The 27,044-nt window shown below is 56.1% G+C and overlaps 1 protein-coding gene across 11 annotated transcripts; it reads left to right on the top strand.

Moving 5' to 3' along the window:
• Positions 1-1,888: 1,888 nt before the first annotated feature.
• Positions 1,889-26,218, top strand: ST3GAL4 (ST3 beta-galactoside alpha-2,3-sialyltransferase 4). Of its 11 annotated transcripts, none has more exons than XM_074894979.1 (13): positions 1,890-1,957; positions 12,508-12,577; positions 21,042-21,173; positions 21,702-21,780; positions 22,305-22,386; positions 22,873-22,953; positions 23,071-23,168; positions 23,576-23,636; positions 23,881-23,976; positions 24,078-24,267; positions 24,368-24,511; positions 24,643-24,786; positions 25,659-26,218. In XM_074894979.1, the coding sequence occupies exons 3-13, from the start codon at positions 21,141-21,143 to the stop codon at positions 25,743-25,745; spliced, it is 1,095 nt and encodes a 364-aa protein (XP_074751080.1). In that variant the 5' UTR covers positions 1,890-1,957; positions 12,508-12,577; positions 21,042-21,140; the 3' UTR covers positions 25,746-26,218. The 11 variants fall into 11 exon arrangements, with proteins under 11 accessions (XP_074751081.1, XP_074751080.1, XP_074751083.1 ...); XM_074894975.1 differs by lacking the exon at positions 1,890-1,957 and adding an exon at positions 4,643-6,544; XM_074894976.1 differs by lacking the exon at positions 1,890-1,957 and adding an exon at positions 8,874-9,994.
• Positions 26,219-27,044: the final 826 nt, after the last annotated feature.

The raw sequence follows: 27,044 nt of genomic DNA, 5'->3' as shown, positions 1-27,044 counted from the left end.
GTTGAAGAGTCGGGTTGAGCCAGCGCTGAGGGATCTGGTGGAGTTGGGAACGGTCAGGGGGAGGTTCATGGTTGGACTGGAGGAGCTTCAAGGTCTTTTCCAACCTGGATGATTCTGTGATCCTTCGGTGAAGCTCAAGCCCCAGCACGCAGACCTCTTGCCATGGAGACCTGGGCAAGGCAGCTCCTGCGGGAGACGTGGAGCTGGAGCAGTTCCCCAAGGCTGGGTTTGCATCTCTGCGAGGGTTTTTATTCTGCTCTTGGTCCTGTTGATGCTGCCCCACACCGTGGCCGTGGGGGGATGCTCTGGGATCACCCCAAAACGAGCCCATCCCACCATCACCGGTGAGAGGGAGCTGGGGACCAAGAATCACAGAATCATCTAGGTTGGAAGAGACCTTGAACATCTTCCAGTCCAACCATTAACCCAACATTAACAGTTCCCAACTACACCATATCCCTAAGCGCTATGTCAACCCTACTCTTGAACACCTCCAGGGATGGGGACTCCCCCCCTGCCCTGGGCAGCCCATTCCGATGCCCAACAACCCCTTCTGCAAAGAAATACTTCCTAATATCTAGTCTAAGAAGATCCTGGGAAGTGAAGCTTTGCAGCCTCTTTTAATATTCTGTCTTGGGGGCATGGTAAAAAGAGACATTTGGGATGCATTATTATCGCTGTTGTTTTATTGAACACTGTTTATTGTTTTCAGATGCAATAAAGCTAGTAGGGGAACCTGAGAGACCAAAGGGTCTAAATATCCTTCAAGCAAATCCCAGCTGCCCCCTGCTGAGCTGCGACCCTAATAATTACCTTAGGATTGTCTATGAGCCGGTGGTAATTAAAGCCTAATTACGGCAGGCTGGCCTGTCACCACAGGTAAAACTCTTTGCCCCGTTACCTCGCATCTCGCCAGCGAGGAAACCCCATCCTACCTAGGCTGAGGGATGAAACACGGATGCTCTTCAAATATTGATGTGGTTGCTCAGTTAGCCTTGGCAATACCGGAGCCACCAGCTCAACAGGTATTTTATCAATTAATATCGTTGGCGCTGGATACGTTGGTCTTCAAATGGGGCTGGTGCCCTCCAGGTTCCCGTTAGCTCTTGCTTTCCAGCCTGGTGAAGGGGAATAAACCTCGTTTGCCTTCAGCAACAGGCTGCTTGCTCCCAGCGCTGCTAATTCACATTATTTCCCCTGTAAAAATCAGCATTAATATCGCTCATTATCTCCGGGATTGGCCAAACCCCACCCCCGCGCCGGAGGGATGGATTTGGGACTGTAGAAATAAAACCCTCGAGGGGTCGGCTGCTGATTTTGTGTATCGTGGTGATGGGATGGAAATAAATCCCTTGGGAGACCGAGGTGGCCAGGTATGGGGCATTTCCGCGGTGGGAATTTGCAGAAAAAAAACCCAAACCCAACCGATATTGAGTCGATGATTTTAAGCAAAGCCACCCCCATCCTCCGCGCATCACCTTGGGGTGTTTTGGCCGTTGGATTTGATGGGGGAACGGTGCGAACCCGCCCTCCCCGGCCTCGGTGGGGAAAGCATTGCCCCCCTCACCCCCCCGCCAAAGTTTCCTGTGAGCTGCTCTTATTTGGGGGGGATTTTGGGGAGATTTGCGCTGAGGAGGGGGGACTAAGTCCACCTTCAGTTTGCCTGGGGAGGGGGCTGCCCCCAGCGCTGTGATTTTGGGGGGTCCACTGGGTATTGGGGGGGGTTAGTTGTCCTCCCCCACCTCTCCGCTGCCGGGGGATGGCGGAGGGGGGGGACCCGGGTGCCTCCAGCTCCCGGGATGCTCTTCCCCTCTCTCCCTCCCTCCCTCCCTCCCATCCCGGCGCTGTGCGCAAGCGTGTCTCGCCGCCCGCCCATCCCCGGGCTGGCTCCGGCATCCCGCACCGGCCCCCCCTCCGCCTCCTCCCGCCGCCGCGGCCCCCCCGCACCCGCCCCATGGTGAGTCTGCAGCGTGGGGGGGTCCCCCCGTGTCCGTGTCCCCCCCTCCGCCTCTCCGCTACAAATCCAGTAAAGCAGGTTTGCGAGCCGCTGGGGTTCAGCAAAAAAAAGGGGGGGGGGGGGGGAAGAGGCGAGCAAAAGCCCGGTAGCTTTTTTTGGGGGGGGTGGGGTGGTGGTGGAGGGGTTGCAATGGGGGGTCCGAGCTGGGAGGGCAGCGCAGGCAGGGTTTGCATGGGGGGGTGAAAATTGGGGATGGGGGGACCCCCCCTCACTGTTAACCCAAGCTTGGACCCCCACTGCTGCATCCCCGCCATCGGTCATCGACGCCCTGGCAAGCGCGACACAACGGAAAGTGAGAAAGAGGCTTTATTTCTGTGGTTGTTGGTTTTTTTTTTTTTTTTAATTAATATTTTTCTAATTAATGTAATTAATTAGTGCCTGAGCGTGGTTGAGCTTCCAGGTGGCCAAGCGTGCGCAGGCGAGAGGAAAGCCCCCGCTCTTGCGATGCCCTTCCGGCTGCTGCCGCCCGGTCCCCGGCAAAACAAAACCCCTGCGTCTCGCCGGGAAAAAACCGGCCTTTGGCATCGCTCCTGCCCACGGCCACCCCTGAGGAAGGCGAGCCCACCCCGGGAGCCCCGGCAAGAGAGTTTCTGGCATCTCCCGGTAGCGTGCGGGGCGCTTCTTTCCATGGGTACGTGCGATATTAACGCCTGGGCGCCGGCGTAAGGAAGGGAAAATCCTTCTGGAGGCCCTGGGGAGGGGAGGATGTGCCCCGTGTGCGGCTCGGGACGGTGTCGCTCTCGCAGCGGCGCGGGCTGAGGGGGATTTATTTATGTGGTCTGAGCTTTTTCTTGCCGTCCCTGAGCATCCTCCGACCGGTTGACGGATGCGCTCCATTAGCCTGGTGATCCCAAAGGGGTAGGAGGGACAGATCCCGGTGTGGATGGAGCCGCCGGGAGCGGGATCCGGGCATCCTGGTGCAGGATAAATCCCATCCCACCCCATCATGGGCGCCTGGAGCTCTCTTCTCCCACGGGATGGGCTTGATCCCGGTGGGGGGAGATGAGGATGCTTGCCTCAAGGCAGCAGAAAAAGGACTTTCAACGTCATGTCTTTCACAGGGTGAGCTGATGGGATTTTATTGTTCTGGGGAGCTGAGAACAAAGGAAAAGGTTTTTCCCAGGGCTTTTCTGTGCTCCTCAGCTTGGACATCCGGCACGGGATGTATCTTTCCTCATTGGGTTAATAGAGCAATGCCCACACAGTCCCGATGGCCGGTGGGTTGGTGCCGGGCTGCTCGGCGACTCCGGTCTCTGTCTCTTAGTGAGATGAGCTAATTAAAGTCTTGCAGCGGAGCTTTTGGGAAAGCCCTGCTGAATTTGCCTGTCTTCTCTGCCGGGCTCTCCCTCCGACCACTCGTGGAGATGAAAGGGCTGGCGGCGGAGCAGAGGGATTACCCAGGTTTTGCCAGCTGCCTCCGCTGGGGCTTTCCGTGGCGAGCGACACGGCAGAGTGACGCGGGACGGACATCCCAGGCAGGGCAGAAGCCTGGATTGGTGAAGGAGCTGATGATTTTAAGTGTGCACAGAGAACCTTCTCCTTTTGCTTAGCGAAGGGGCTGGAGCAGGTGGGGGGGCCACACTGGTCACGGCTCTTGGGCTGGAGCTCTGGGGTCAGGGATCAGCCGTGCGGGGGGATGCACTGGGACCGGTGACTGCAGTCCACTTGCATTTCAATTCTGTAAAGCGCATCATGGTGCCCGCTGCGTCACGGTTCCTGCTGAATTGCGATGCCTGTTCCATTGTGGTGCCTATTGCATCGCGGTTCCTGTTGAGTTGTGATGCCTGTTCCATTGTGGTACCTGTTGCATCGCGGTTCCCGTTGCATCGTGGTTCCAGTTGAATTGCAATTCCTGTTGCATCGTGGTGCCCGTTGCATCATGGTTCCCGTTGAATTGTGATTCCTGTTGCATCGCAGCGTCTGTTGCATCACAGTTCCTGTTGTGGTGCCCGTTGCACCACGGTGCCCGTTGCATCGTGGTTCCTGTTGCATCGCGGTTCCTGTTGAGTTGCGATGCCTGTTCCATCGCTGTTCCCATTGCATCATGGTTCCAGTTGAATTGCAATGCCTGTTGCATCTCGGTGCCCATTGAATCTCGATGCCTGTTCCATTGTGATGCCCATTGCACCGCGGTGCCCGTTGCATCGCGGTTCCTGTTGCATTGCAGTTCCTGTTGAGTTGCGATGCCTGTTCCATCACGGTGCCTGTTGTGTCACTCTTCCCATTGCATCATGGTTCCAGTTGAACTGCAATTCCTGTTGCATCGTGGTGCCCGTTGAATTGTGATGCCTGTTCCATTGCGATTCCCGTTGTGTCGTGGTTCCCATTGAATTGTGATGCCTGTTCCATTGCGATTCCCGTTGTGTCGTGGTTCCCATTGAATTGTGATGCCTGTTCCATTGCGATTCCCGTTGTGTCGTGGTTCCTGTTGCATCGTGGTTCCCATTGCATCGTGATTCCCAATGAATTGTAATTTCTGTTGCACCACGGTTCCCGTTGCATTGTGGTGCTCGTTGTGTCATGGTTCCCTTTGAACTGTGATGCCTGTTCCATTGCGATTCCCGTTGTGTTGTGGTTCCTGTTGAATTGTGATGCCTGTTCCATTGCGATTCCCGTTGTGTCGTGGTTCCCGTTGAATTGTGATGCCTGTTCCATTGCGATTCCCGTTGTGTCATGGTTCCTGTTGAATTGTGATGCCTGTTCCATTGTGATTCCCGTTGTGTTGTGGTTCCCGTTGAACTGTGATGCCTGTTCCATTGCGATTCCCGTTGTGTCGTGGTTCCCGTTGAATTGTGATGCCTGTTCCATTGCGATTCCCGTTGTGTCATGGTTCCTGTTGAATTGTGATGCCTGTTCCATTGTGATTCCCGTTGCACCGTGACTCCCGTTGCACCGCAGCTCTCCGTAGCACGTGCCGGATCCCAGCCCGGGAAGAGCCGGGATCTTGAGCGGAGGACTCGGAAGTGGACTCATCACAGGAGATGCCGCCTCCAGCTCCGGTGCTGCCTGTCCTGCAGGCACGAGGTCTCCTCTTCCCACCCCGGCTCCTACCGACACCGTAACGAACTCCTACAACGAATCGTTAGAAGCCACGGAATGGGATCTAACCCCTGTGCTTAATTATCAGCGTCATTAGAGGGCTGCTTGCTTGGGCAACAATTTATGCTACAGCGAGACACCAACTCCCACGAGGACGGGGGCTGGGCGCTCTGCAGGTGTAAATACGAGAGGAGGAACTGTCTGTTGACACTAATTTTAAGGGTTGTCCCAGTGGAGATCTCTGTTGGGCGTCTTCCAGAGCTGGGACTGCGGTGGTGACTGGAGCATCCTCCTGGTCCCTAGCCCCACCCATGGACTGAAAACCCACCTGTGGAGTGAAAACATCTATTTAAATCCGTTTTAAACTCTGGAGCAACCATACTTACGTCTCCAAGCCTGGATTTTTATAGCTTGTGTCATCCCTCTGCTCGAAACCAACTTCTGAGGTGGGTGCCAGGCTGCAGGATGTGGGAAGGCCAAGCCCGGCCCCCACAAGACCAGGGCCCTCCCCACTCGTGTTTTCAGGGCATTTTGGCTGACAGTGATTCTCAGGTTGAATCCCACTAATTAAAACTAATTATTTGACGATATCTCTAAATCCAACGTATTCTGTTGCTTATTTTCTTGTATAAGGTGACGGTCCTGTTGCTTTAGTCCTGAGTATTTCAGAACCGGTTCAGACTGGGAGTCTTGTTCTCAACAGCTTTTCCTATCAGGGTTTTTTTAAAAAATAATTGATTTTATTTAATTTTTTTTTCCCCTTTTGGTGGTTTTCTCTGGGCGTAGCGTGTTGGCTGTGTAAGGAGTAGGGACGTGGTCCTCCTCCTGCAGAGGGTGGCATCCTGTCTTTGCCCACATCCCTGTGGGGACCCCGGGCCGGGGCTGGTGACCCCTGTACAGCACCGTTGGGGAACTTGCACGAGCAGATTTGATTTTGCAGCGAGAAAAGGAAATGATTTGACTGTTTCACGCTGTTGTTTGCAACTTCTGGTTCTCTTTTTTTGATGTTTCTTTTTAATCTCCTTGTGCACTTGGACACCGGCGGCTTCTCCCTCCTCTGGCTGCAATCCCCGTGTTTATTGAGCTTTTTCTAGGAAAACCCTGCGTCTTCTTGGGAGGGAAAAGAGAAAAAAAAAAAAGAAAAAAAGCCCAGTTCTTGCTAATCTCTTGCGTTTCCAGCTGCTGACCCCTTACATGTGACTGGGGTTGGACTGGAAAGTTTCCTCGGAGGAAGGAGAAAGGGATTTGGCCCGTGAGGAACGGCGAAACCGGAGAAGGAGCCACCCTCCATCCTGGTTTTGCTTTGGACTGGCAGATGCTCGGAGCGGTTTCGGGCTGGCGCGGGCTGCGGCTTCTCTCCAGGATGTGTTTTGCCGTCTGCCGCAGGCCGGCGAGCTGCAGCGCCGGCATCGCCGCTGGACGCTGCTCCCGGCTGGCCCAGCTCCGCCGTGCTCGGCGCGGGATGGTGACGGCCGAGCCGCCGGGAAGGTGGGTGGGAGCAACGGAGGTGGGAAGGAAGCGGGCGAGCGCTGGCTTCGGGGCGTTCGGTGCAGAAGCGGCGATTTTGGGCGAGCGGGATTTGATGGGTGCTGGCAGTCGGGGCCGGATTCTGCACATCCCCCGTGGATAAATGGCTCTGGCACGAGGAGAGGCGGGGTGCGGGTTTGCCAGCGTCGCTTTGGCAGGATGCTTGGGACTTCTTGAGCGCACAAGCTGCCGTGCAGGTGGTTTATGTCAATTATGGGCAAGTTATATATATAATATCAATGTGGGTGTTAACGTGCAGTCAGGTAGTTTTGGTTTTAAGGTGCGTATTTACGTGTTGGCCACGCGAAAGGGCACGGCGGAGCTGAGCGGGGCGGGGGGGGGCATTGGCAGCCTTGCCTGTGCCACCATGGCACGTGCTCTGCCGGGGTGTTCCGCTGCTGGTCCCTGTGCCACAGGCTCGGAGGGTGGCTGGAGGGGGCTGGGGGTCTCCCCAGCGGAGGACCACTCTGTCTAAGCTAGGGTGGCATCGTCCATCAGCTCTTCAGTGCCATGCCCAAGGATGCTGGGATGCTCCTGGGATTGCAAGGACCGGTGTGGGATGCAGCGAGGGATGCTCGGAGGGGGGGTACGGCGGTTCCCTCGGGATGGATGGTGCAGGGGTGCGGCGTAACGTGAGCAAGGCTGTTTTAAACAACTCAGCGCCAGAGGAGTCTCTTCCCGACACCATGCCTGTAAAATTATATCAACAAACATACGGAGAGATTTCTCCCTTTCTTTGGAGCCGTTTGGGTTTTTCTTATTGCAAATCAGCATCAACCTAAATCACAAAGCCGTGTCCAGGTAGGACTGCGTGGAGAGCTGGCTTCCTTTCCTTCGTTATTTGCAGGTTTTAAAATATATATGCTGAAGCTTGGATTTTTAAATTTTTTTTTTAATCCTGGGTCTGTGAAGGAGGCTTTAACCTGAGCTCACGACGTTGGAATTCCCCGCTGCGCCTGGGAGAGGCTCCTCGCCTCCGATCGCTTCCAGATGCCGTTCCTGCTTCGGCTCTTCCCCCTTGCAAAATGTCTCCCCAGCTCCCCGGCAGCCTCGCAGAAGTTTTCCCGGCTGGATTTGACATCCCAATATCCGGCCGGGCTGAGTCAGCCAAGCCTCAGTTTTTTTTTTTAACCAGAGTGTGATGCCAGCGGCGAGAGGTTGCGACTCGCTCTGTGGCCTTGCACAAACCGGAGCCCCTGGGTCGCATCCTGTGTCAGGTTTTGAGCCACTTGCGACATTTCCATCGGGTGGTTTTTTAATTTCCTTTAAAAAAAAATTATATATACAAGCCAGGCTGGAGTTTGGGGCCTGGGGTCCCTGCCGCATCCCCTGCCTGTGCTGCCAACTGGGCAGAGTTTCCCTGAAATGGGGGGGAAACTGAGGCAGAAGAGCGCTGAGCGAGAGTTGAGGATGCTTTAAGGCTGCAAAGCTGCTGCTCTGGGGCTTTGCTGATGCTGTGTGCACGCCGCCAGCCGAGCGTCCCCACGGCAGAAAATAAAACATCCCTGTCTGAGTATTAAAGCTCCGTCCTGGCAGCTCCGTGGCCGTTGGACTCGTCCGACCCTCCTGGTGTGGGGTTTGTGGGGTGGGATCCGGACCCGCCTGGGTTGGGGATAGAGGAGAGCATGGGGGAACGGTGGGGAAAAATGGGGTGGAAAGTGAGAAACAAGGGAAGAGTGCAGAGAGAAGGGATGCAGGTGGATTGGGGGGATGAAGGAGGACCAGGGTGTGGGATGTGGGGCTGGTGTCAGAAATGAAAGGGAGCGAAGGGCTTTAGGGGTTAAATGCGATGTGACTTCCCGGAGCAGGGGCAGAGCAGAGAACAAGGGTGTTAAAGCAGATAAAGAGGCATCAGGAACCACGCCAAGGGTTGGGAAGTCCTTGGGCCCGTCCCTGTATGATAACCAGTGCTGCTTCAAAACAAAAATAGAAATAAAAAAAAAAAAAAGATCACAAAGAACTGTCTGTTCATGCACATATGGGCTCAACAGGTTCCCTCCCAGGCGGGGTCTGGGTAGCGAGCTCTGGTATTTGGGGTGGGGAGAGCCAAGGGTGGCCAAAAGCCTGGCTTTCCAAGAGCCCGGCTCTCAAAGCATGCTATTTACGCAACAAAAAAAATGTGATATGCTCTCAAAAATATTACCCCGGGCTCTTTTTCTGCTGCTTTTTTGTTATCGTGGGGTGAAGGCGGCCCTTGCGGCTTTTGGTGCCGCCTGGTACGGGCAGGGCGGGAAGGTACAGGCAGCTCCGGATGAAGGACTGGAGGAGCTGGGGGGGCTTTTGCAGTAAAAATAGGGGTGAACCCAAGGGTTTGGTGCCCCGGCACCGTGTAAGGGTGAGGGGAGGATAAAACCAAATTTGCCTTTAGCATCCTTTAGCATCCTTATAGTCCTTCAGCATCTGCTGCGGAGCTGGGGCTTCCCAGGCCCTTTTGCTACCTAATTAACAAAGTCGCTGCTTAATTCCGACTGCATTTACAAGTTAAATTGACAGATTATATGTATTATGCAAACGCATATTTAAATCTTAATTATTTATTTGCCTGGCTCGCCTAAACGCGTGGGGTGTCTGTAAATCAGCAGCTTTAAGCCTGGGGATGCTCTTCTCTTGGAAGCACAGAGTTTTGCTAAGAAATAAACCCAAAATAGGCCTTTTTTTTGGTTTGATGGGTGATTCTAAACAGCCCAGCTTGGAAACAGCGGCGATTTCTCATGTGTATTTTTTCCTTTTATTTTTTGGGGGTGCGTGTGTGCGTGTGTTTACTGTGGGAGGCTCATCCTTAAATAGTGGTCGTTTATTTTTAGGTCGGTCGCTGCTTCAGATAATCCGGCTTGGCTGGGCAGCTTTGCTTTTCTTCCCATTCTCGAGGATTTAATAGAAACAGGTTTATGAAATTTTTATTTTTTAATAAAATAATTTAATAAATGTAATAAATTATTAATACGATTTTTTTTAAGTTGGAGTGGAGGATGGGTTTGTTTTTTTTTCCTTCCGTGCTCTCCTGGCCAGGGAGCATCTGCTGGGGTGCTGGGGTCAGGATCAGCAGGGAAACCTCTACCGAAAAATCTCATCCCACATCGGAATTACACCTTCGGCTTGGCCGAAGGATGGTGGGGAAGCAGCTGGATTATCTCCTGCTAAATACCTGCTGAATGAATAAGCTCCTGGTCCTGGGGCAGTAGCAATTGGGGTGACGTGAGGGATGTGCCGGGCTCAGAAACACCTCGCTCGTGCCAAGTAGAGGCGTTTTCTCTGGAGGAGGAGCAGCAGTATGAGCTCCCCTACATTTTATTCCCCTCCCAGCCCGGTTTTTGCTCTCTCCCTCCCTCGGGAGGTAGTTTTAATTGAGAGAGACTGGCGCCTGCGATGGAGCGCCAACGGACGGCTGGACGGACGGCTGCCTTGCTTCAGGTCTGGCTGGTGGAAGGAGGAGAAACACCGTCTCTGTCTCCCCCTCCTCTTTTTTAACAGCTGCCCGGGGGGGTCTGGTCCTCGAAGGGGAGGATGATGGAGAAGGGAGGGATTCAGTGGCTCATCCCTGCCCTGCACGTGTCCCCTCTTGCTTATGCAAGTCCCAAAAATGCCCATGCCCCTCCCCGGGGGTGCTCCTGCACCGGGGCTGAACCCCTCAAAGGACTGACCCCAGCTGGCTTTAATCTTTACTAGGGGAAGGGATGGGTTTTAGTTTTCTTCCACCTGAAGCCTGGAAGGGGGACGGCGGGGAGTGAGCACAAGGTGCCTTTTTCCCCCCTCAAATTTGGAAATTGTTATTTAAATGCAGCCTGATAGGGCAGGAGGGGAAACTGAGGCTGGGAGCCTGGGGAGGAAAAAGAGCAAAATTCAGCTTGTTTAAGGGGGTTTTGAGGGCTTTGGGGTATGGCATGTTCATTTCATGCCAGGATCAGTTGCCAGATGGGTTGAGCCACCCGTGGCAAGTGGTGGAGGCAGACGCCTGAACCATGATAGGGTTTTTTTCTGTACCTTGGGCTGGATGGTGGGGGACAGCTCGGGAGGCTGGAAAACAATCCTGGGGAGACCCGCAGCGATCCTGCTCCTGGCTCTCCCGGTCGAGCTGGACAGACCAGCTTTGGGCAAGACCTTGGATCCTCCTCCCTGGCAAGCCGATGCGCTTTAAGGAATCGTAGTGTCCTGCTGATCCAGGGCTGCAGCATCCTCCCGGGAGGGTGCTGTGGGGAAGGAGGCATCCCCTTGCCCACCCCTGGGGCAGCTCTGGGCATCCTCATCATCTACACAGGCAGGGGCTGATGCTCGGCCACGAAGCGCTTGAGCACGAGCTCCCTGGGGAGAGTTTAACCTTGTTAGAGGATCCTATAATTCATGGCTCTAAATAAAAAGGCTTCTTGTCGGCAGCAACGTTGGATGCTCCGTGGATTCAGGGCTGCTGGAAAGATCCTGCTGCAGGAAGGTGAATTTTTGGGCACTTGCAAAGTGGCCTCAAGTGCATCTGGTTTGGCTGTTGATTGCCCCAAGCCCTCTGGTCTAATCGGTCCCCTCAGGAAACGGTGGAGGTGGAAGAAAGCAGAATTGCTTTGGCTGGAGGGGGAAGGTGTGGCACTGGGATGGAGCCATCCCTTGTCATCCCAGGGCATCTGCAGAAATCCTGGTCCCTGGGGAGAAGTGCTCAGCCTCGATGATAAGAGAAACCATCTTGGAGACGCTTGGTGGTTTCCTTCCCCATCCCTTGCATGGGGACGTACCCTCTTTGTTAACATTAATAGGGCATTAAGAGTGAAGTGTGCTTTGGGGAGGGCTTGCAGCAGCTTGATGGCCCCCAGCATCTCTCAGCTTTGCTTTTCCTAGCTGGAGGAGATGGAGAAAGGTAAGGAAACCTCCTGCCCTTCAAAGTTTCTTCTTTGAAGCTTCTTCTTTAGGGTTGGCACAGCGCTGAGGGATCTGGTGGAGCTGAGAATGGTCAGTGTGAGTTTAATGGTTGGACTGGAGGATCTTCAAGGTCTTTTCCAACCGAGATGATTCTGGGATTCTCTACCAGGACTTGAATACCAGCTGTGGAGAGAGCCTTGCTGGGCCACCCTTCCCCATCTGCATCGACCTTCCTTGCACCAAACTGGGCTGAAATTGTTCCTTGCATGTTTTTTTGGGGGAGAGCCACGACTCCCACCATCCCCCATCCATCCCACCGGCACAGGGGGGAAGAGCCAAGCTGGCTCCTGACTGCTAACTGAGATAGCAGTGGGTTCACTTCACCCCACCTTGCTGCTCATTAGCTGGAGTAATTAAGCTGGATGCAGAGCAGCTATTCCTGCAGAGAGGCTTTTCTTTGGGAAGCAGCATGCCAGAAGGGTTTCTGTGTGCGGCAGCTTCTCAGCAGGGTTTTTCCTTCCCCAAATCGTAAGGATATTGCAGCACCAGGCGAGGATGCGTTATTTTTGAAAGTTTTGGGGGAAGAGATGCTGGAGATGTGGGATTAAGGAGCATCCTCCGCGTGGGAAGATCATCCCAGGGTGAGCAGGGCTGCATCCCCTTTCCCTGGGAAAGGGCATCCATCACCCACTTCCTAAAAATTGAGTCATGGAAGGGGATTTCGGTGGGAAAGGCCAAGAGATGTTGGGGAAACCTGCGGCGAGGTCTGGGCTCTGAACCACCACGCCTCCTCCTTAAAAGCGGCTCGAAGCCCGGTGGCGGGTGCTGCTGGTGCCGGAAGAGGTGAGTGGCTTTGTGGAGAGCGCAGACATCCTCTGCGACATATGATGGCTTGTCAGGGCCCTTCTGTCGGTCCCCTGGGGCTGGTTCCTTATCGGTGCTCGGAGCTGCCCTGGGCGGGGATCAGTGAGGGATCCAGTGGATCCTCTGAAGGCGGATGGCTGCTAAGCCAGGCGTCCCTCATGCACTGCTGGTGGGTGTTGCTGTAGCCCTAAGGATGTTCTTCCTTTTCCCTTTGCTAGGGGAAGAGAGGATGGCCTCGTAGATCCCGCCGAGCTCCTGCCTGCTCTGCCTGGACCAAGAGGACGGACCGTAAGTAGCCATGACCTCCTCCCTTATCACCACCCTGATGGGGACCAGCTTCAGCCTCTCCTGCTGCTGGGGATGCTGGAAAAGGTCTTTGCCGAGATGAGCATCCTCCTCCCAGCGTGGCTGATGGGGTTAACAGAGCATCAAGGCCATGTCGGGGGTGCAAAGTGATGAAGCGGGTTTGTCTTCCAGGTGTTTTCCTCTGCGGCCGTTAACGTGGGCCAAAAGATCAGGGGAGGTGGCGTGAGCGTGTTGGCGTAGGGGCACGGGGGTAAATCCATCCAGTTGCTTTATCCTGGAGGCTTTGAGGCTGGAGGACTTGGGTGGGGTTACCTGGGGGTTACGCTTCCCCAAAACCAGGCCGTTCGTTGGTGCAAAACAGGAGGAAATGGTGGGGAAACCACAGGGCTGCCAGGGTGGGGGCGGATTAAGGTGGCACTTGGAGCTTTGCAGAGGGGACGGTGGCTGAGCCGTTGGTTTTTGAGCCCCCAAAAGGGAACCCCTGTAGTCAGAAGCCACTGGAGACAGTAGCTGCCTGTGGGATAACTCAGCCCCGGGACTTGAGATCCCTTAATTTTCCATCCCTTTTCCCCCGGAGAGCTGGGGTTGAGTCTGGGAATTGCTTGAGTTTGGGTTGGAGATGGGCTGGAGCATCCCTGTGATCTGTTTTTTTACCTCCTTGGACTGTTCACATCCCTGCTATAAGGGAGTGGGTGCTCCCTGTGGATGCTTTGCCTGCTGCTCCCGGGGGAGCAGGCAGCAGGGAAAGGCTGCCTTCACCCTGCCTGCACCCTCAGCTTGCTGCTTTCCCCTTTCTGCTGCTTTTTGGGGGCGTTGGACTGCAGCATGTTGCCAAAGCCGCTCTCGCCGTTGCCGCCCGCATCCCTGGACGGTCTCCAAGGATGCAGGTGCCAGTGAGTAAACACGGCAACGGGGTGACCGTGGCGACAAACGGGGACTGGCTGGGGCAGGTAGGAGGAAGGGGGTGGCTGGAGCGACGCTGGGGGCTCAGGGACGAAATCCCACGGGTATAAAATTGTCACCGGTGGGTGCCTGCCCTCGTCTCGTTAGCGTGGGGTTGTCCCCTCACGGGTGGCTTAGCTCTTGGTTGGCGGCTCGGCTATAACCTCCAGGTTGGCACATCTGACAAGAAAAGGTCTTTATTTTATTTTTTTTAAACAGGAAAAGAGTGATTAAACCTATAGAATGTAAATAATAATGTATAACCTATAATAATGTAGCCTAACCCACCAAGGAGGAGCCCTGTAGCTCCTTTGATGGCACCCCAGAGGCGTGGGATGCTCAGGTATACCCATGCAGCCAGCATTTCAGGGCTGTAGGAAAATATTTGGGTCCCGTCCCTGTGTTTTTCCTGCTACAAGGATTAAAAAAAATAGTGGGAGAGGAGAGGATGGTGACAGCACTGGCTTGAGTCAGGTTTCAGCTCCCGAGCACGTGAAAACCGTCAGCGCCGTGGAAGGGCAGGAGCAGCCTGGATTTATTCTGGGGACCTGCCGCTGTGGAAATAGTCATCCTACCTGAGTTTATTTGCTGTTGCCATCTCCAAAATTGCACCCTCGTCACGGGTAAATGTTTTGTTAAGGCTTACATGCCAACAGGGTTGGTTTTTTTCCCTATCATAAATCTTTGGCCGGGTTGTTGTATGCCTGGGATACCATGGGCTCAGGAAACAGCGCTGCCTCTCCTACTGTGCTCTCCACACTCTCCGTATATTAGGGAGTGTTTTGATTGTCTAGAGCTTAATGATGGTGTTGATAGGGTCGAGTGTTTATGGGTAAGAATCAGGGGGAAGGCCAACAAGGCGGATGTCGTGGTGGGAGTCTGTTATAGACCACCCAACCAGGGTGAAGAGGCAGATGAAATCGTCTGTAAGCAGCTGGGGGAAGTCTCATGATTGCTAGCCCTTGTTCTCATGGGGGACTTCAACTTAGCAGATGTCTGCTGGAAATACAATACAGCAGAGAGGAAACGGTCTAGGAGGTTCCTGGAGTGTGTGGAAGAGGATTTGGCAAGAGGGAGCCAACTAGGGAAGGCGGCTGGGCCTGTTGTTTGTGAGCAGAGGACTTGTGGGTGATGTGATGGTTGGATGGATCGCTTGGGCCCAGTGATCACGCAATGGTGGAGTTTTTGATTCTTGGAGAAGTAAAGAGGGGGGTCAGCAGAACAACCTGTTTAGGGGCCTGGTTGACAGAGGCCCTTGGGAGGCAGTCTTGAAGGGCAGAGGAGTCCAGGAAGGCTGGACATTCTTCAGGAAGGAACGCTTCAAAGCACAGAAGCAGGCCGTCCCTGTGTGCCAAAAGATAAGCCGGTGGGGAATAAGACTGGCCTGGCTGAGCAGAGTTTTGGCTGGAACTCAGGAAAAAAAGAATTTATCACCTTTGGAAGAAGGGGCAGGCAACTCAGGAGGACTACAAGGATGTTGTGAGGTTATGCAAGGAGAAAATTAGAAGGGCCCAAGCTCAACTAGAATTTAATCTGGCTACTGCTGTAAAAGACAATTAAAAAAAAGTTTCTCTAAATACATTAGCAGCAAAAGGAGGGCTAAGGAGAATCTTCATCCTTTATTGGATGCAGGGGGAATCATAGTGACAAAGGCTGAGGAAAAGGCTGAGGTACTTTATGGCTTCTTTGCCTCAGTCTTTAATAGTAAGACCAGTTGTTCTTGGGGTACCCACCTCCCTGAGCTGGAAGGCAGGGATGGGGAGTGGAATGAAGCCCTCTTAATCCCAGGGGAAATGGTCAGTGACCTGCTACACCACTTAGACGCACACAGGTCTACGGGGCCGGATGGGATCCACCCAAGGGTGCTGAGGGAGCTGATGGAGGTGCTCACCGAGCCACTTCCAGTCATTTATCAGCCATCCTGGCTAAGCAGGGAGGTCCCGCTTGACTGGAGGTTGACAAATGTGACGCCCATCTACAAGAGGGAGGATCCGGGGAACTACAGGCCCGTCAGCCTGACCTCGGTGCTGGGGAAGGTTACGGAGCAGATCGTCTTGAGTGTCATCACGTGGCACGTACAGGACAACCAGGTGATCAGGCCCAGTCAGCGTGGGTTTATGAAAGGCAGGTCCTGCTTGACTAACCTGATCTCCGTCTATGACGAGGTGACCCCGGTAGTGGATGAGGGAAAGGCTGTGGATGTTGTCTACCTGGACTTTAGCAAAGCCTTTGACACCGTTTCTCACAGCATTCTCCTGGAGAAACTGCCTGCTCGTGGCTTGGAGGGCGTACTCTTCGTGAGGTAAAAAACTGGCTGGATGGCTGGGCCCAAAGGATTGTGGTAAGGGAGTTAAATCTAGTTGGTGGCCGGTCACGAGTCGTGTCCCCAGGGCTCAGTACTGGGGCGGGTTCTGTTTTGTATTTATTAATCAATGGTCTAGAGGAGGGGATCGAGGCACCCTCAGTAAGTTTGCAGACCAAGTTGGCGAGAGTGTTGATCTGCTGGAGGGTAGAAAGGCTCTACAGAGGGATCTGGACAGGCTGGATCGATGGGCCGAGGCCAATTGTATGAGGTTCAGCAAGGCTGAGTGCCGGGTGCTGCGCTTGGGTCACAACAACCCCCAGCAGCGCTACAGGCTCGGGGAAGAGCGGCTGGAGAGCTGCCCGGTGGAAAAGGACCTGGGGGTGTTGGTCGACAGCCAGTGGAATATGAGCCAGCAGTGTGCCCAGGTGGCCAAGAAGGCCAATGGTATCCTGGCTTGTAGCAGCACTAGCGTGGCCAGCAGGGACAGGGAAGGGATCTGACCCCTGTACTCGGCACTGGTGAGGCCACACCTCGATGAGTGGGTTCAGTTTTGGGCCCCTCACTCCAAAAAGGCCATTGAATGACTCGAGCGTGTCCAGAGAAGGGCAACGAAGCTGGTGCAGGGTCTGGAGCACAGGTCTGATGGGGAGCGGCTGAGGGAACTGGGGGGGTTTAGTCTGGAGAAGAGGAGGCTGAGGGGAGACCTCATGGCCCTCTGCAACTCCCTGAAAGGAGGGTGCAGAGAGGGGGGATGAGTCTCTTGAGCCAAGGAACCAGTGCCAGGACAAGAGGGAATGGCCTCAAGCTGTGCCAGGGCAGGGTTAGATTAGATATGAGGAAAAATTTCTTCACCAGAAGGGTTATCAAGCACTGGAAGAGGCTGCCCAGGGCAGGAGTTGAGTCACCATCCCGGGAGGTATTTACAAGACGTGTAGACGTGGCACTTAGGGACCTGGTTTAGTGGTGGACTTGGCAGTGTTGGGTTAACGGTTGGACTCAATGATCTTACAGGTCTTCTCCAACCTAAACGAATCTATGGTTCTGTGATTAAGAGGCAATTAAGATTCCTTTAAAGTGACTCGCAGGGCTCTTAAAATAGGATAAATGTGGGTATGGGCAGCACGGACTGGCTCTCTGTGCCCTCGATGGGGCGATGTCTGCTGTCGCACAGGATTGATTTTTGTGGTGCTGTGTGAGCTTGCGATGGCAATGGTTTGCAATCCTGCGAGGTTTTTCTCCCTGCTGTGGGTCTCGATTTCCTTCCCAGCTTGGAAAAAAAAAAATAAAATCCCTGAGCACCTGGAGCTTGCAGCAGCCAGGGCGAGGAAGCTTTGGGATGCCAGGCTGAGGATTTGGCTACCTTTGATGCTCTGCCAAGCCCAGGCAGTGCCTCAAGTTGGCAGGATCCTTTCCCTGGAGGATTGCCCCCGGCCGCCTCCCAGGTCGCGTTCAGGCTCCAGCACGCGATGGTTTTGCCGAGGCAGGATGCGGCCGAGCTGGCGTGGGGGGTAAACTGGCATCTGCCAGGCTCCTCCGGCGATCCCAGCCCTCCCGCGTGGAGAAAACCCGTGGGATGGGGGCTTGGAAGATCCCAGGATTGTAAACTGCTTCCTTGGGGGTCGATCTTGGTTGTGGGCCTCAAACTGGAGCGCAGGATCTGTCCTGCCGGGCCCTGCAAGGCTCAGTGGGCCTTGAAGGCTCAGGAGAGACGGTCTGGCTGGGGTCGAAGGGGTCTGTGCTGTCCCGGCCGTCTCTGTCTCCCTTTGGTTCCCACTGCTGGGAGTGAATCCCCAGGGATCGCTGGTGCGTCCTTTCCTTGGGCGTGATCCTTCAAATCCAGCTCAGTTAAAAATAAACGCATGTTTTTTGGGGGGTGAACTGTCAGAGATGCTCATTCTCACCTGGGGAGGCTGGACCCCCACGGACACGTGGGATGGGGATGGTGGGAGCACGGGAGAGGTGTCCTCGCCTCGTGTCACGCTTCGTTTTCCAGATCCACGGGTTACCATGGAAACATAAAAGTACAAGAGCTTTTGCTGCGTGGCCTGCTGGTCTGCGGATGCTTTGCCGGGATGGCGGTGGGTGGCTGGGATCACTGTCCACCCATGCTGGGATGGGGTGGGGGGATTTATAATCACCTCCCACTTTTGTGCTTGCTCCATGGCTTTAAACACTTTTTTTTTCCCCAAACGTGGGCTGGGAGCAGCTTGGCCGGTGCCTGCTGCCGCTTTATGGATTCACAGGACTTAAATTTGGAGATGCTGGATCTGGCCAGAGCTTGGCCATGGTGGGGAGATGGGGGTGGATGGAGATGTACGGACGAGCTCCTCTGAGGTCACCCACACAGGGTTGGTCCCCGTGGTTGTTGCTGGCATCTCCCGGGGGCTTTCCTGGGTGGGACATGGCAAAACTGGGAGGTGGAACCCTGCTCCGGCTCTGAGGGAGACGGGGAAACTCGTTGAGGAGCTTCACCATGAGATGCCTTTGCAGCATCCCACGGATGGGGCTTTCTTGTAGTTCCGGGCTGGGGAAGGGGAGACCTGGCTGTGAAGACGGGGTGGTGGTGGGGCTTTTAAGTCATTTATGCAGTGATAATATTCAGCCCGGGGGTGCTTTGGAGGTGCGTCGCTCAGACATCAAAGAGAGGGGCTTTCTTGGTTGCTTCTTCCAAGCGTGGGGAGCCGAATCCACCCGGGACTTTCCCCCCAGCTCCGGGGCTTGGCAGGGGAGACGATGCCCTGGCCCGAACCCACGGGAGTGGTGGTCGAGGTGCACCTGCATCCCTTCTGCCCCTCTGCTCCGCTCTGGGGAGACCCCCCTGCAGGGCTGGGTCCAGCTCTGGGGGCACCAACATCAGAAGGACACGGAGCTGCTCGAGTGGGGCCAGAGGAGGCCACGAAGATGCCTGGGGGGGGCTGGAGCACCCCCCTGTGAGGACAGGCTGAGAGAGTTGGGGGGGTTTAGCTGGAGAAGAGAAGGCTCTGGGGAGACCTTAGAGCGGCCTCCCAGGGCTGAAAGGGGCTACAGGAAAGGGGGGAGGGACTCTTGATCAGGGGTGTGGGGGTAGGACAAGGGGTGACAGTTTTAAACTGTCAGAGGGGAGATTTAGATGAGATCTGAGGAAGAAATTCTCCCCTGTGAGGGGGGTGAGGCCCTGGCACAGGTTGCCCACAGAAGCTGTGGCTGCCCCCTCCCTGGAAGGGTTCAAGGCCAGGTTGGACGGGGCTTTGGGCAACCTGGGCTAGTGGAAGGTGGCCCTGCATGGGGGAGGGGGGTGGAACTGAGCGACCTTTAAGGTCCCTTCCAACCCAAACCAGTCTGTGATTTGATGATCCCTTCCACGAGAGGGGCAAGTGATGAATCTCAGCCTCCCAGCTGGGGATGCTGTGGTGGGGGGCACCGGGGGGATGCTGTGCTGGGGGGTGCCGCATTGGGGTACCGGCAGATGCAGCGGGGGACCAGGGATGCTGCACGATCTGAGGATGCTGTGGGACCAGGGACGCTGCAGGGACCCTTTAACATCTCTCCCTCCACCAGCTCTGCGTCCCCAGGATGGCTCGGAGCACTCAGATCTTCCTGCTTTAAGCACCCGCGCTGGTTTGGGCTGCAGATCTGGTAGCACAAGGGCTGGGGGGAGCTTGAATTTATTCCAAAATCACCTCTGCCTTGGCTTGGGCATGGGGCAGCCTGGGTGTGCTCTGTTTTGCTCCACATTCCCCGAACGCTTCACTAAACAGCGTTTGTTTTCCTCAGGGATTATTAACTCTGTTTGTTTTAGATAAGTTTTGCATCAGGCCCAGCTTGTGCGTACAAGCCTGGGAAAAGATCATAAAGCCTTTTAAAAAAAAAAAAAAAGTATTTAAAAAAAGTTGGTATGTAAAAGCAAACACCGGGGGTGAGAGCGGATTTTCCCAGTGTCTTAAGCTAGCGGGAGGGGTGAAGCGCGCTCGGTGGGAAGCTCTGCTGGGTGATTTGGCACCGAAGGAGAGAGCTGGGGGCGGAATTTGATGCTAAATTCGGGTCCCGATGCCCAGCAGCACCCCAGCCCTGGGCAAATGGGGGTGCTCAGGCCCCCAAGGGGCATCGCCAGCCTCCAGCTGCGGTGGCAGATTTCCCCTTGGGGACTTTTGTGCCTGGTTTTGCTCAGAACCCCCCCTCCAGCCCCAAGAAAACACAAGCTGCTTTTTACTTCCCACAATTTTATTTTTTTCAAGCAAATGTTACATCTAAAGGGGCAAGATCCCCCCAGCTCCTCGTCCCTGCTTGCTCTGACCCTTGAAGATGCAGTTCTGGGTTTAATCTTCCCTTTCCCTCCCAAGCCAGAAGGGACTCCTAGAGCCAGAAATGCTAATGCAGGGTGAGAGCCAGGGTGTAAATTGGGGGGGTGGGGGGCTTGTGCTTCCCCTTCCTGGGGTCCCCAGGTGATGGTGGGGCCGAACCCAGGCTCGATTCACTGGGAGGGGGTTTAATACCTGTGTTTTATGGAAGAGAAGTGGTTCAGGGGGCAGGCCCTTTCCCACGGTACCACCTCCCCCGTCCCTGTCCCCGTCCTTCTGCTTTGCTGTCAAACGGACACAGTTTTCTTTGCTTCGTATCCCATCCAGTTGCCTGCAGCAGTTTAATTGTTCTTAATTCCCTTTTTAATTAATTGCCCTTCCTGCCCTTTTAATTTCAGGAGCCGGTGATGAGGAAGGGAAGAGCCTGGCTCTCATGGGACCATCTTTGGTCCCATTTCCCCTCATTTTTGATATTTTTTCCCCTCAAACCCACAAAACGCCAGGTTCATTAACAGCACTTCGTTAGGCAGGGTGGAGTGCTGAGATGCACCCCCCCTCCTCCTCCCCAACAACGTGACTAATCCCTTCAGAACAGGATTTCCATTGCCCAGCCCGGTCGTGCACCTTTCCTCTTGGCTGAGCATTTAACACCTCCTCAATCCTCTCCTCTTCCAAAACATGGCCAGTCCGGAGCGGGGAGCAGCTCGGTTGTGGGGTGGCAAAGCCAAGCCCAGCCTTTGAGCCAGGCTTAGAGTAGGATTCATCCTCGGGGAGCAGTTTATCAGGGAGCAAAGTCTCCCATGTACCCCAAAACTTCTCCCACCTGGTAAGTTAATTTTCCATCCTTGCCGTGTCGTGGTGGGATGGGGTTGAGCTGGTCCCGGGGTGACTCTGACCACGGCTCTTTGCTGCCTTATTCCAGGAGCGAGAGGTTTCGGAGGAAGAAAAAAGTCGCCCCGCTTCCGTGGTCGGCGTTTGCGCGCGCATTAAGCTCGCGGCATCCCCCTTTCCCCGGGCCGGGATGGTTGAATCGAAGGTGTTGGAGGTTCCCCAAGTACGTGATGCTTTTTGCTTTGATCCCACTCGGCTGCTCCTCTCCTTTCTGCCTGGCTTGGTGGTGGTGGCTTCGGCACGTTTGGCTTCGGACCTGCGGTGGCCGGTGCCAGTTGGATGCTTGAGCCAGGGCTGGGTTTAAAAATCCCCCCCCAAGTCATCGCCACGGGCATCGATTTGGGCGCTTCGGGCTTTTGTGGTTGAAACCCCACTGGGGGCTTATTTTTTTCCTCTTAAATTTGTTTCCTTTTGAATTTCGGCGTTCAACCTGCGTGGCCGAGGCTCCTGGGGAACTGCGGCTGCTTGCCTGGCTTTTATAAACTCTGTATAAACCCAACCTTTGGTGGCTGCGGGGCAGTGAAACGTGAATGTAAATCGAAATAAATCCCTTGGGGAACCCTCGCACCCGCTCGTCCGGAGGCGTGGATGGGGCAGGCAGGGGGGTGATGCCTCTCAGGCAGGGTTTTTAGGGATGGCTCCGATGGGTTTTAACCTCATCCCGATGCTTTTCCCTCTTTTCCTGCTCCAGGTGACCAGCGGCAGCCGCGATGAGAGCTCCGGCCCTCGCCTGATGCCTCTCCTGCTGATAAAAATGATCAACAAGTCTCGTGAGTCCCCACGGTGGGGGGGGTCTCGTCTCCCTCTTTCCAAGCAGGGATGGGGATCCTGGAAATCTGGCTTTGGGGGTAGGATGCGGCTTCAGTTGGGTGATGGAGTATTGGGGCATCACGGGCCAAGTTGCAACGGGGAGGGTGATTTTTGGGGTCCCTGATCCTCCGGGATTGGGCACCTGGTAGCCCTCGGGCTTTGTGGTAGAAAAATGGGGTGGAGGCAGGTGGAATGAGGGATGTTTGTGCAGGCTTTGACGCGAGGCGGATGGGAGGAAATGGCACAGTGGCTTTTGGACCCGGGACAAAATCAACCTGGCTCCATCTTGGAGCTGCTCCTCCTGGGTCGGGGAGGGGAACACTGTGAGTCCCCCGCTGCTCCCTGGGGAGGTGGCTTTGCCGGGGACAGCTCTGCCATCCTGGATCTCCCAGGACATCCCCAGGGGGCTGCAGGTCCCCGGTATCCAAACTCCGGGTACCGGCTTGACGGTGTTTTTCTTTTCCCCTGCTCTCTGGGCACGCAGGAGGGAAGATACTCGGGGTGCTGGCGCTGTTTCTGGTGATGGTTTGGTACTCGATCTACCGGGAAGACAGGTACATACAGCTGTGAGTGGCTTTTATTAAAATTTAAAGGACCTCCTGCCCTCTCCTTCGCTCTCTGGAGGCGGCATCCTCCCGCCCGTCCTTCGCAGGGAGCATCCTCCCGCTGGATCCTGGGGGACCGGGGAGGTGCTGCTGCTGGAGGAGGGGGGGGACACGATACACGGTTCCCCCTCGGCGTGTGTTGGCGGTCGGGCTCTGCGGGGGTTTTTGGCTAATGCCAGGGTTTTTCTGAGCCCGGGAGGGAGGGAAAACCCCGCTCTCTTCCCAGTCCTGGCAATGCTGATGGAAACGGGGAAAGCGGAGAGAGCGTGAGGTCTGTGAGCAAGGCAAGAGAGACCTCTTCTGATGCGAGGCTGCAAGCCCAGCAAATACCCAAAGCAGAGCTTTAAATCTGGCCAGCAACATCCCCAGAGCCCCCTTCGCCGGGACGGGGATGCAAAGGAGCAGGCATCACTTTTTTTTTTTTTTTTTTAACCTCTTTCCTTACAGCTTTTATTTCCCCGTGCAAGAAAACAAGACGACGTGTCCCCTTGGGGAGGTGGAAAAGAAAGCGGCGCAGCTCATCGGGAAGTGAGTAGCGGGGTTGGGAGCAAGGAGGGGTGGGGGACACACACGCAAACCAGGACCACCCCCCCGTGCCGTGCCGTCCCCCCATCCCAGTCTCACCGGCCCTTTGCTCCTCGGCAGCTACACGAGGGACCACCCGCTCTTCTTGCAGCTGAAGGACTATTTTTGGGTGAAGACGCCGTCGCTCTACGAGCTGCCCTACGGCACGAAAGGAAGCGGTAAGCCTCGGCAGCGCTCGCTGTGGGGTTCCCTCCATCCATCTGTCCGTCCTGCTGCCGCTCCCCAGGAGTTTCAGCTTCCCTCTTATTAAAAACATCTGCACTGATTTTGGGTTATTTTTTTGGGGGGGGGACACTATTTTCTTTTTTTCTCCTCCCTAGCAAGTTGTTTGCTTGATTTTTAGACTTCGCGGCGTGTATCTACTTGCCCTGGGTGCGTGTGGTCCCTCTAAAATGGTTTAGGGTGGGCCAGGCTTTACTAAGCCCCAGCCAAGGATTATCTGCCCAGATCTTGGGGGAGCTGAGATTAACGGCTGGAGGAGATCTGGCAGGGATGGGGCAGCACCCAGGATGTTGTAGCAGGCAGGAGCTGCCTTGCTCACCTTCTCCTCGCCCTCGCTTTGCAGAAGACGTCCTCCTGCGCTTGCTGTCGATCACCCACTACTCGCTGCCCGAGAGCATCCAGAGGTAACGCCGGGGTGGGTTTGGGGGCTTTTCTTCTCTTCATCGTTGCTCTCTTGGGCGGGGGAAATTTGCACCTTGTGGGCCCCAGATTTGACCAAGCGAATCTCTGCAACCCAGGAATGGTGGATGGAGCTTTGTAGAGTGGACAACGCAGGGTTAAACACCGCCCCCTCCCGCCTCCCCAGTGGGGGTTAAAACCACCTTGGTTTAGAGCAGATCTGGTTGAGATGGGGCTTTTCTCTCACAGCCTTAAGTGCCGGAGGTGTGTGGTGGTGGGCAACGGCCACCGGCTCCGCAACAGCTCCATGGGGGAGACCATCGACACGTACGACGTTGTGATCAGGTACAGCCCTGGGGCCGTCCCCTTGACCCCCCTCCCCGGTGCCACCTGCAGACGGGGTTGACAGGGGTGATGTCCCCATCTCCACCCCCACCCCTTCCAAGGTTGAACAACGCGCCGGTCCACGGTTACGAGCAGGACGTCGGCTCCAAGACCACCATGCGCCTCTTCTACCCGGAGTCGGCCCACTTCAACCCCAGGACCGAGAACAACGCAGACACGTTGCTGGTGCTGGTGCCCTTCAAGCCCATGGACTTCCAGTGGATGGAGGCCATCCTCAATGACAAGAAGAGGGTACGAGTTGGGGGGAACCGGGTCTGGGGTCCAACCCTCATCCCCCCCACCCTTGGGGCTTCTTACTGGGGCACCATCGGACACCTCCGTCCTCTTGCAGGTTCGGAAAGGGTTTTGGAAACAGCCCCCGTTGATCTGGGACGCCAACCCGGAGCGTGTGCGCATCCTCAACCCTTACTACATGGAAGTAACTGCTGCTAAACTGCTCAACCTCCCCATGAAGCAACCACGGAAGGTCAAACAGGTAAAGGGAGGGGGATGGCTGGTCACCCTGCACCCCCCTGAGAGGTGATGTCCTCCCCCCTGGCTGTCCCCGTGCAGCTCGCTGAAGGCCGTGGCTCCTTGTAAGTCTTCTCCTCCCCCCTCTCCCTCCAGAAGCCCACCACGGGGTTGTTGGCCATCACCTTGGCACTGCACTTCTGCGACCTGGTGCACATCGCGGGCTTTGGCTACCCTGACTCGGCCAACAAGAAGCAAACCATCCACTACTATGAACAGATCACGCTCAAGTCCATGGCGGTAAGGATCTACCCCCACTTTTTGTCCGTGTTCCCCCCCCATTTTTCCCTCCGGGATGGGGGATCTTGGTGCCCTGCTCCGTTTGGTGACACCAGTTTTGGGCCCATGACTACAAAACTGAATGATTCGAGTGTCCAGAGAAGGGCAACGGAGCTGGTGCAGGGTCTGGAGCACAGGTCTTATGGGGAGCGGCTGAGGGAACTGGGGGGGTTTAGTCTGGAGAAGAGGAGGCTGAGGGGAGACCTCCTGGCCCTCTGCAACTCCCTGAAAGGAGGGTGCAGAGAGGGGGGATGAGTCTCTTGAGCCAAGGACCCAGCGGCAGGCCAAGAGGGAATGGCCTCAAGCTGCGCCAGGGCAGGGTCAGACTGGCTCTTAGGAAGGATTTCTTTGCAGAAGGGGTTGTTGGGCGTTGGAATGGGCTGCCCAGGGCAGGGGGGGAGTCCCCATCCCTGGAGGGGTTGAAGAGTCGGGTTGAGCCAGCGCTGAGGGATCTGGTGGAGTTGGGAACGGTCAGGGTGAGGTTCATGGTTGGACTGGAGGAGCTTCAAGGGCTTTTCCAACCAGGATGATTCTGTGGGAGGCTCTCCCCACGGGCACCCCTCACCCCCCTTCCACGGTGGGTGTTGAGTTTGGACGGTCATCGTCCAACTTCCCCCTGTAGCCCAACGTCTTTGTAGTCAGGGTGGAGAGTTGGGTCTGGTTTATGTGTGAGCAGAAGGGCTCAGGGCTTGGGTGGGGTGACCTCTTTTTGGGGGGCTTCCTGGCTTCAGCTAAAGGTCAAGGTCAACTCAACGCTAGTGGGGTGGACAAGGCCGGGGTGGGGGCAGAAGGAAAAGGCTCTGGTGTCACCCCCCACTCCCCATCTCCCTCAGGCGTCAGAGCACAACGTCTCGCACGAGGCGGTGGCCATCAAGCGGATGCTGGAGCTGGGTCTCGTCAGGAACCTCACCTACTTCTGAGGCCACTGGGGCTGCGCAGGGACAGCGTCGTCCCCCCTGCCCCGCACAGAGAGGGGGGGACACTCCGTGCTGGCACGCCCGGAGCTGACTGAGGGCAGAGCATCCTTGTCACTGCCGCCCCCTCGCCCTGGGACTCTCGGGAGGGAGCGGGGCCGGGGTCTGGGGGTGGCCGCGCTGGACTGTGGGGCCCCTGGCCAGGGGGTGGCTCTTGGGGGGGCGCAGGGAGCCCCACGGGGATGGGCCGTGACATCGCGGCCGGTGCCTTTTCCTACCGATGCACTGAAGCTACAGAGGACCTGGGGGGGATTTTTGGGGTGGGGGGTTTTCCCTCCCAGCGGGCCTGGGGGGGGTAAAGTGGGGGGGGGCAGGAGCCTTTACCCTGGGCTTTCCCTTTCTCCTTAATTCCCTCACATTTGGACGAAGGCCCCATGGAGGGGCTGATCTTGGGGGTCCCAGGACACGCCCCCCCCCCCCCCTCCCCCCCGCCTCCTCCCCCCAGGAAGCAGGAGCCTTCCGGGGCCCATGTCACCTCCTCCCTGCCCTGGTGTCCCCCCCCCCCCCCCCAAAATATTTAATTCCCCCCCGCCCCTCCTTTTTTTTTTTTTTAATTTTCTTTTTACTTGGCAGCCCCGTCCCATGCCTTAGCGCTGGTGTGGGGGCTTGTCCCTGCAGCCCCCCCGGGTGGGGGTACCCCAGGGTGCCCGGCCTTGGGGTTCGCTGGGGCGGTTTAATTTAATTAATTTAAATGTTTTATTTATCGTGGAGCCTCCCCCGCGGCCTGTGTGCCACTAGTGTTGGGGACAAGTGACCTTGGGTGGGGGGTCGGGGGTGCTCATCTCCAAGGGGGGCTTTGGGGTGTCTTGGGTCCCCCACGACGAGGGTGGGTGGGGGTGTGGGGGGCACCTGTGGGCACCCAATATAGGTCCTGGTGAGGCTGGGCTGGGTGCTCTGGGGGGGGGGTGTGTGTGTGTGAGCGAGCCTGGGGGTGCGAAGGGATGAGTGTGCGGGGAGGGGGAGTGAGTGTGAGTGAGCACTGGGGGGAGTGTGGGAAGGGGCTGAGTCTGCACCCCCACGTCCCCGTGTCCCCGCGGATGGCCCTTACCTGCCGTCTCCCCGGCGTGACACCTCAGCTCCGGCGCTGGGGGGGTAGGGGGGTGCGTGCGGGGGCTGCCCCATGCCTCAGTTTCCCCTCTGCTCCCCATGTCCCCAGGGTGGGGACCCCTTCCCCCTGCAGCCTCCCCGGCACCCCTGAAACTCTGATGCTGGGTCCACGGCGGCGCAAAGCGTCACCCCGAGAGC

The sequence above is a fragment of the Strix uralensis genome, chromosome 26 (genome assembly GCF_047716275.1).
Source record: "Strix uralensis isolate ZFMK-TIS-50842 chromosome 26, bStrUra1, whole genome shotgun sequence".
NCBI classification, from domain to species: Eukaryota; Metazoa; Chordata; class Aves; order Strigiformes; family Strigidae; genus Strix; species Strix uralensis.
The sequence above is the reverse complement of the archived record's forward strand: the minus strand, read 5'-3'. Positions and strand labels throughout refer to the sequence as shown.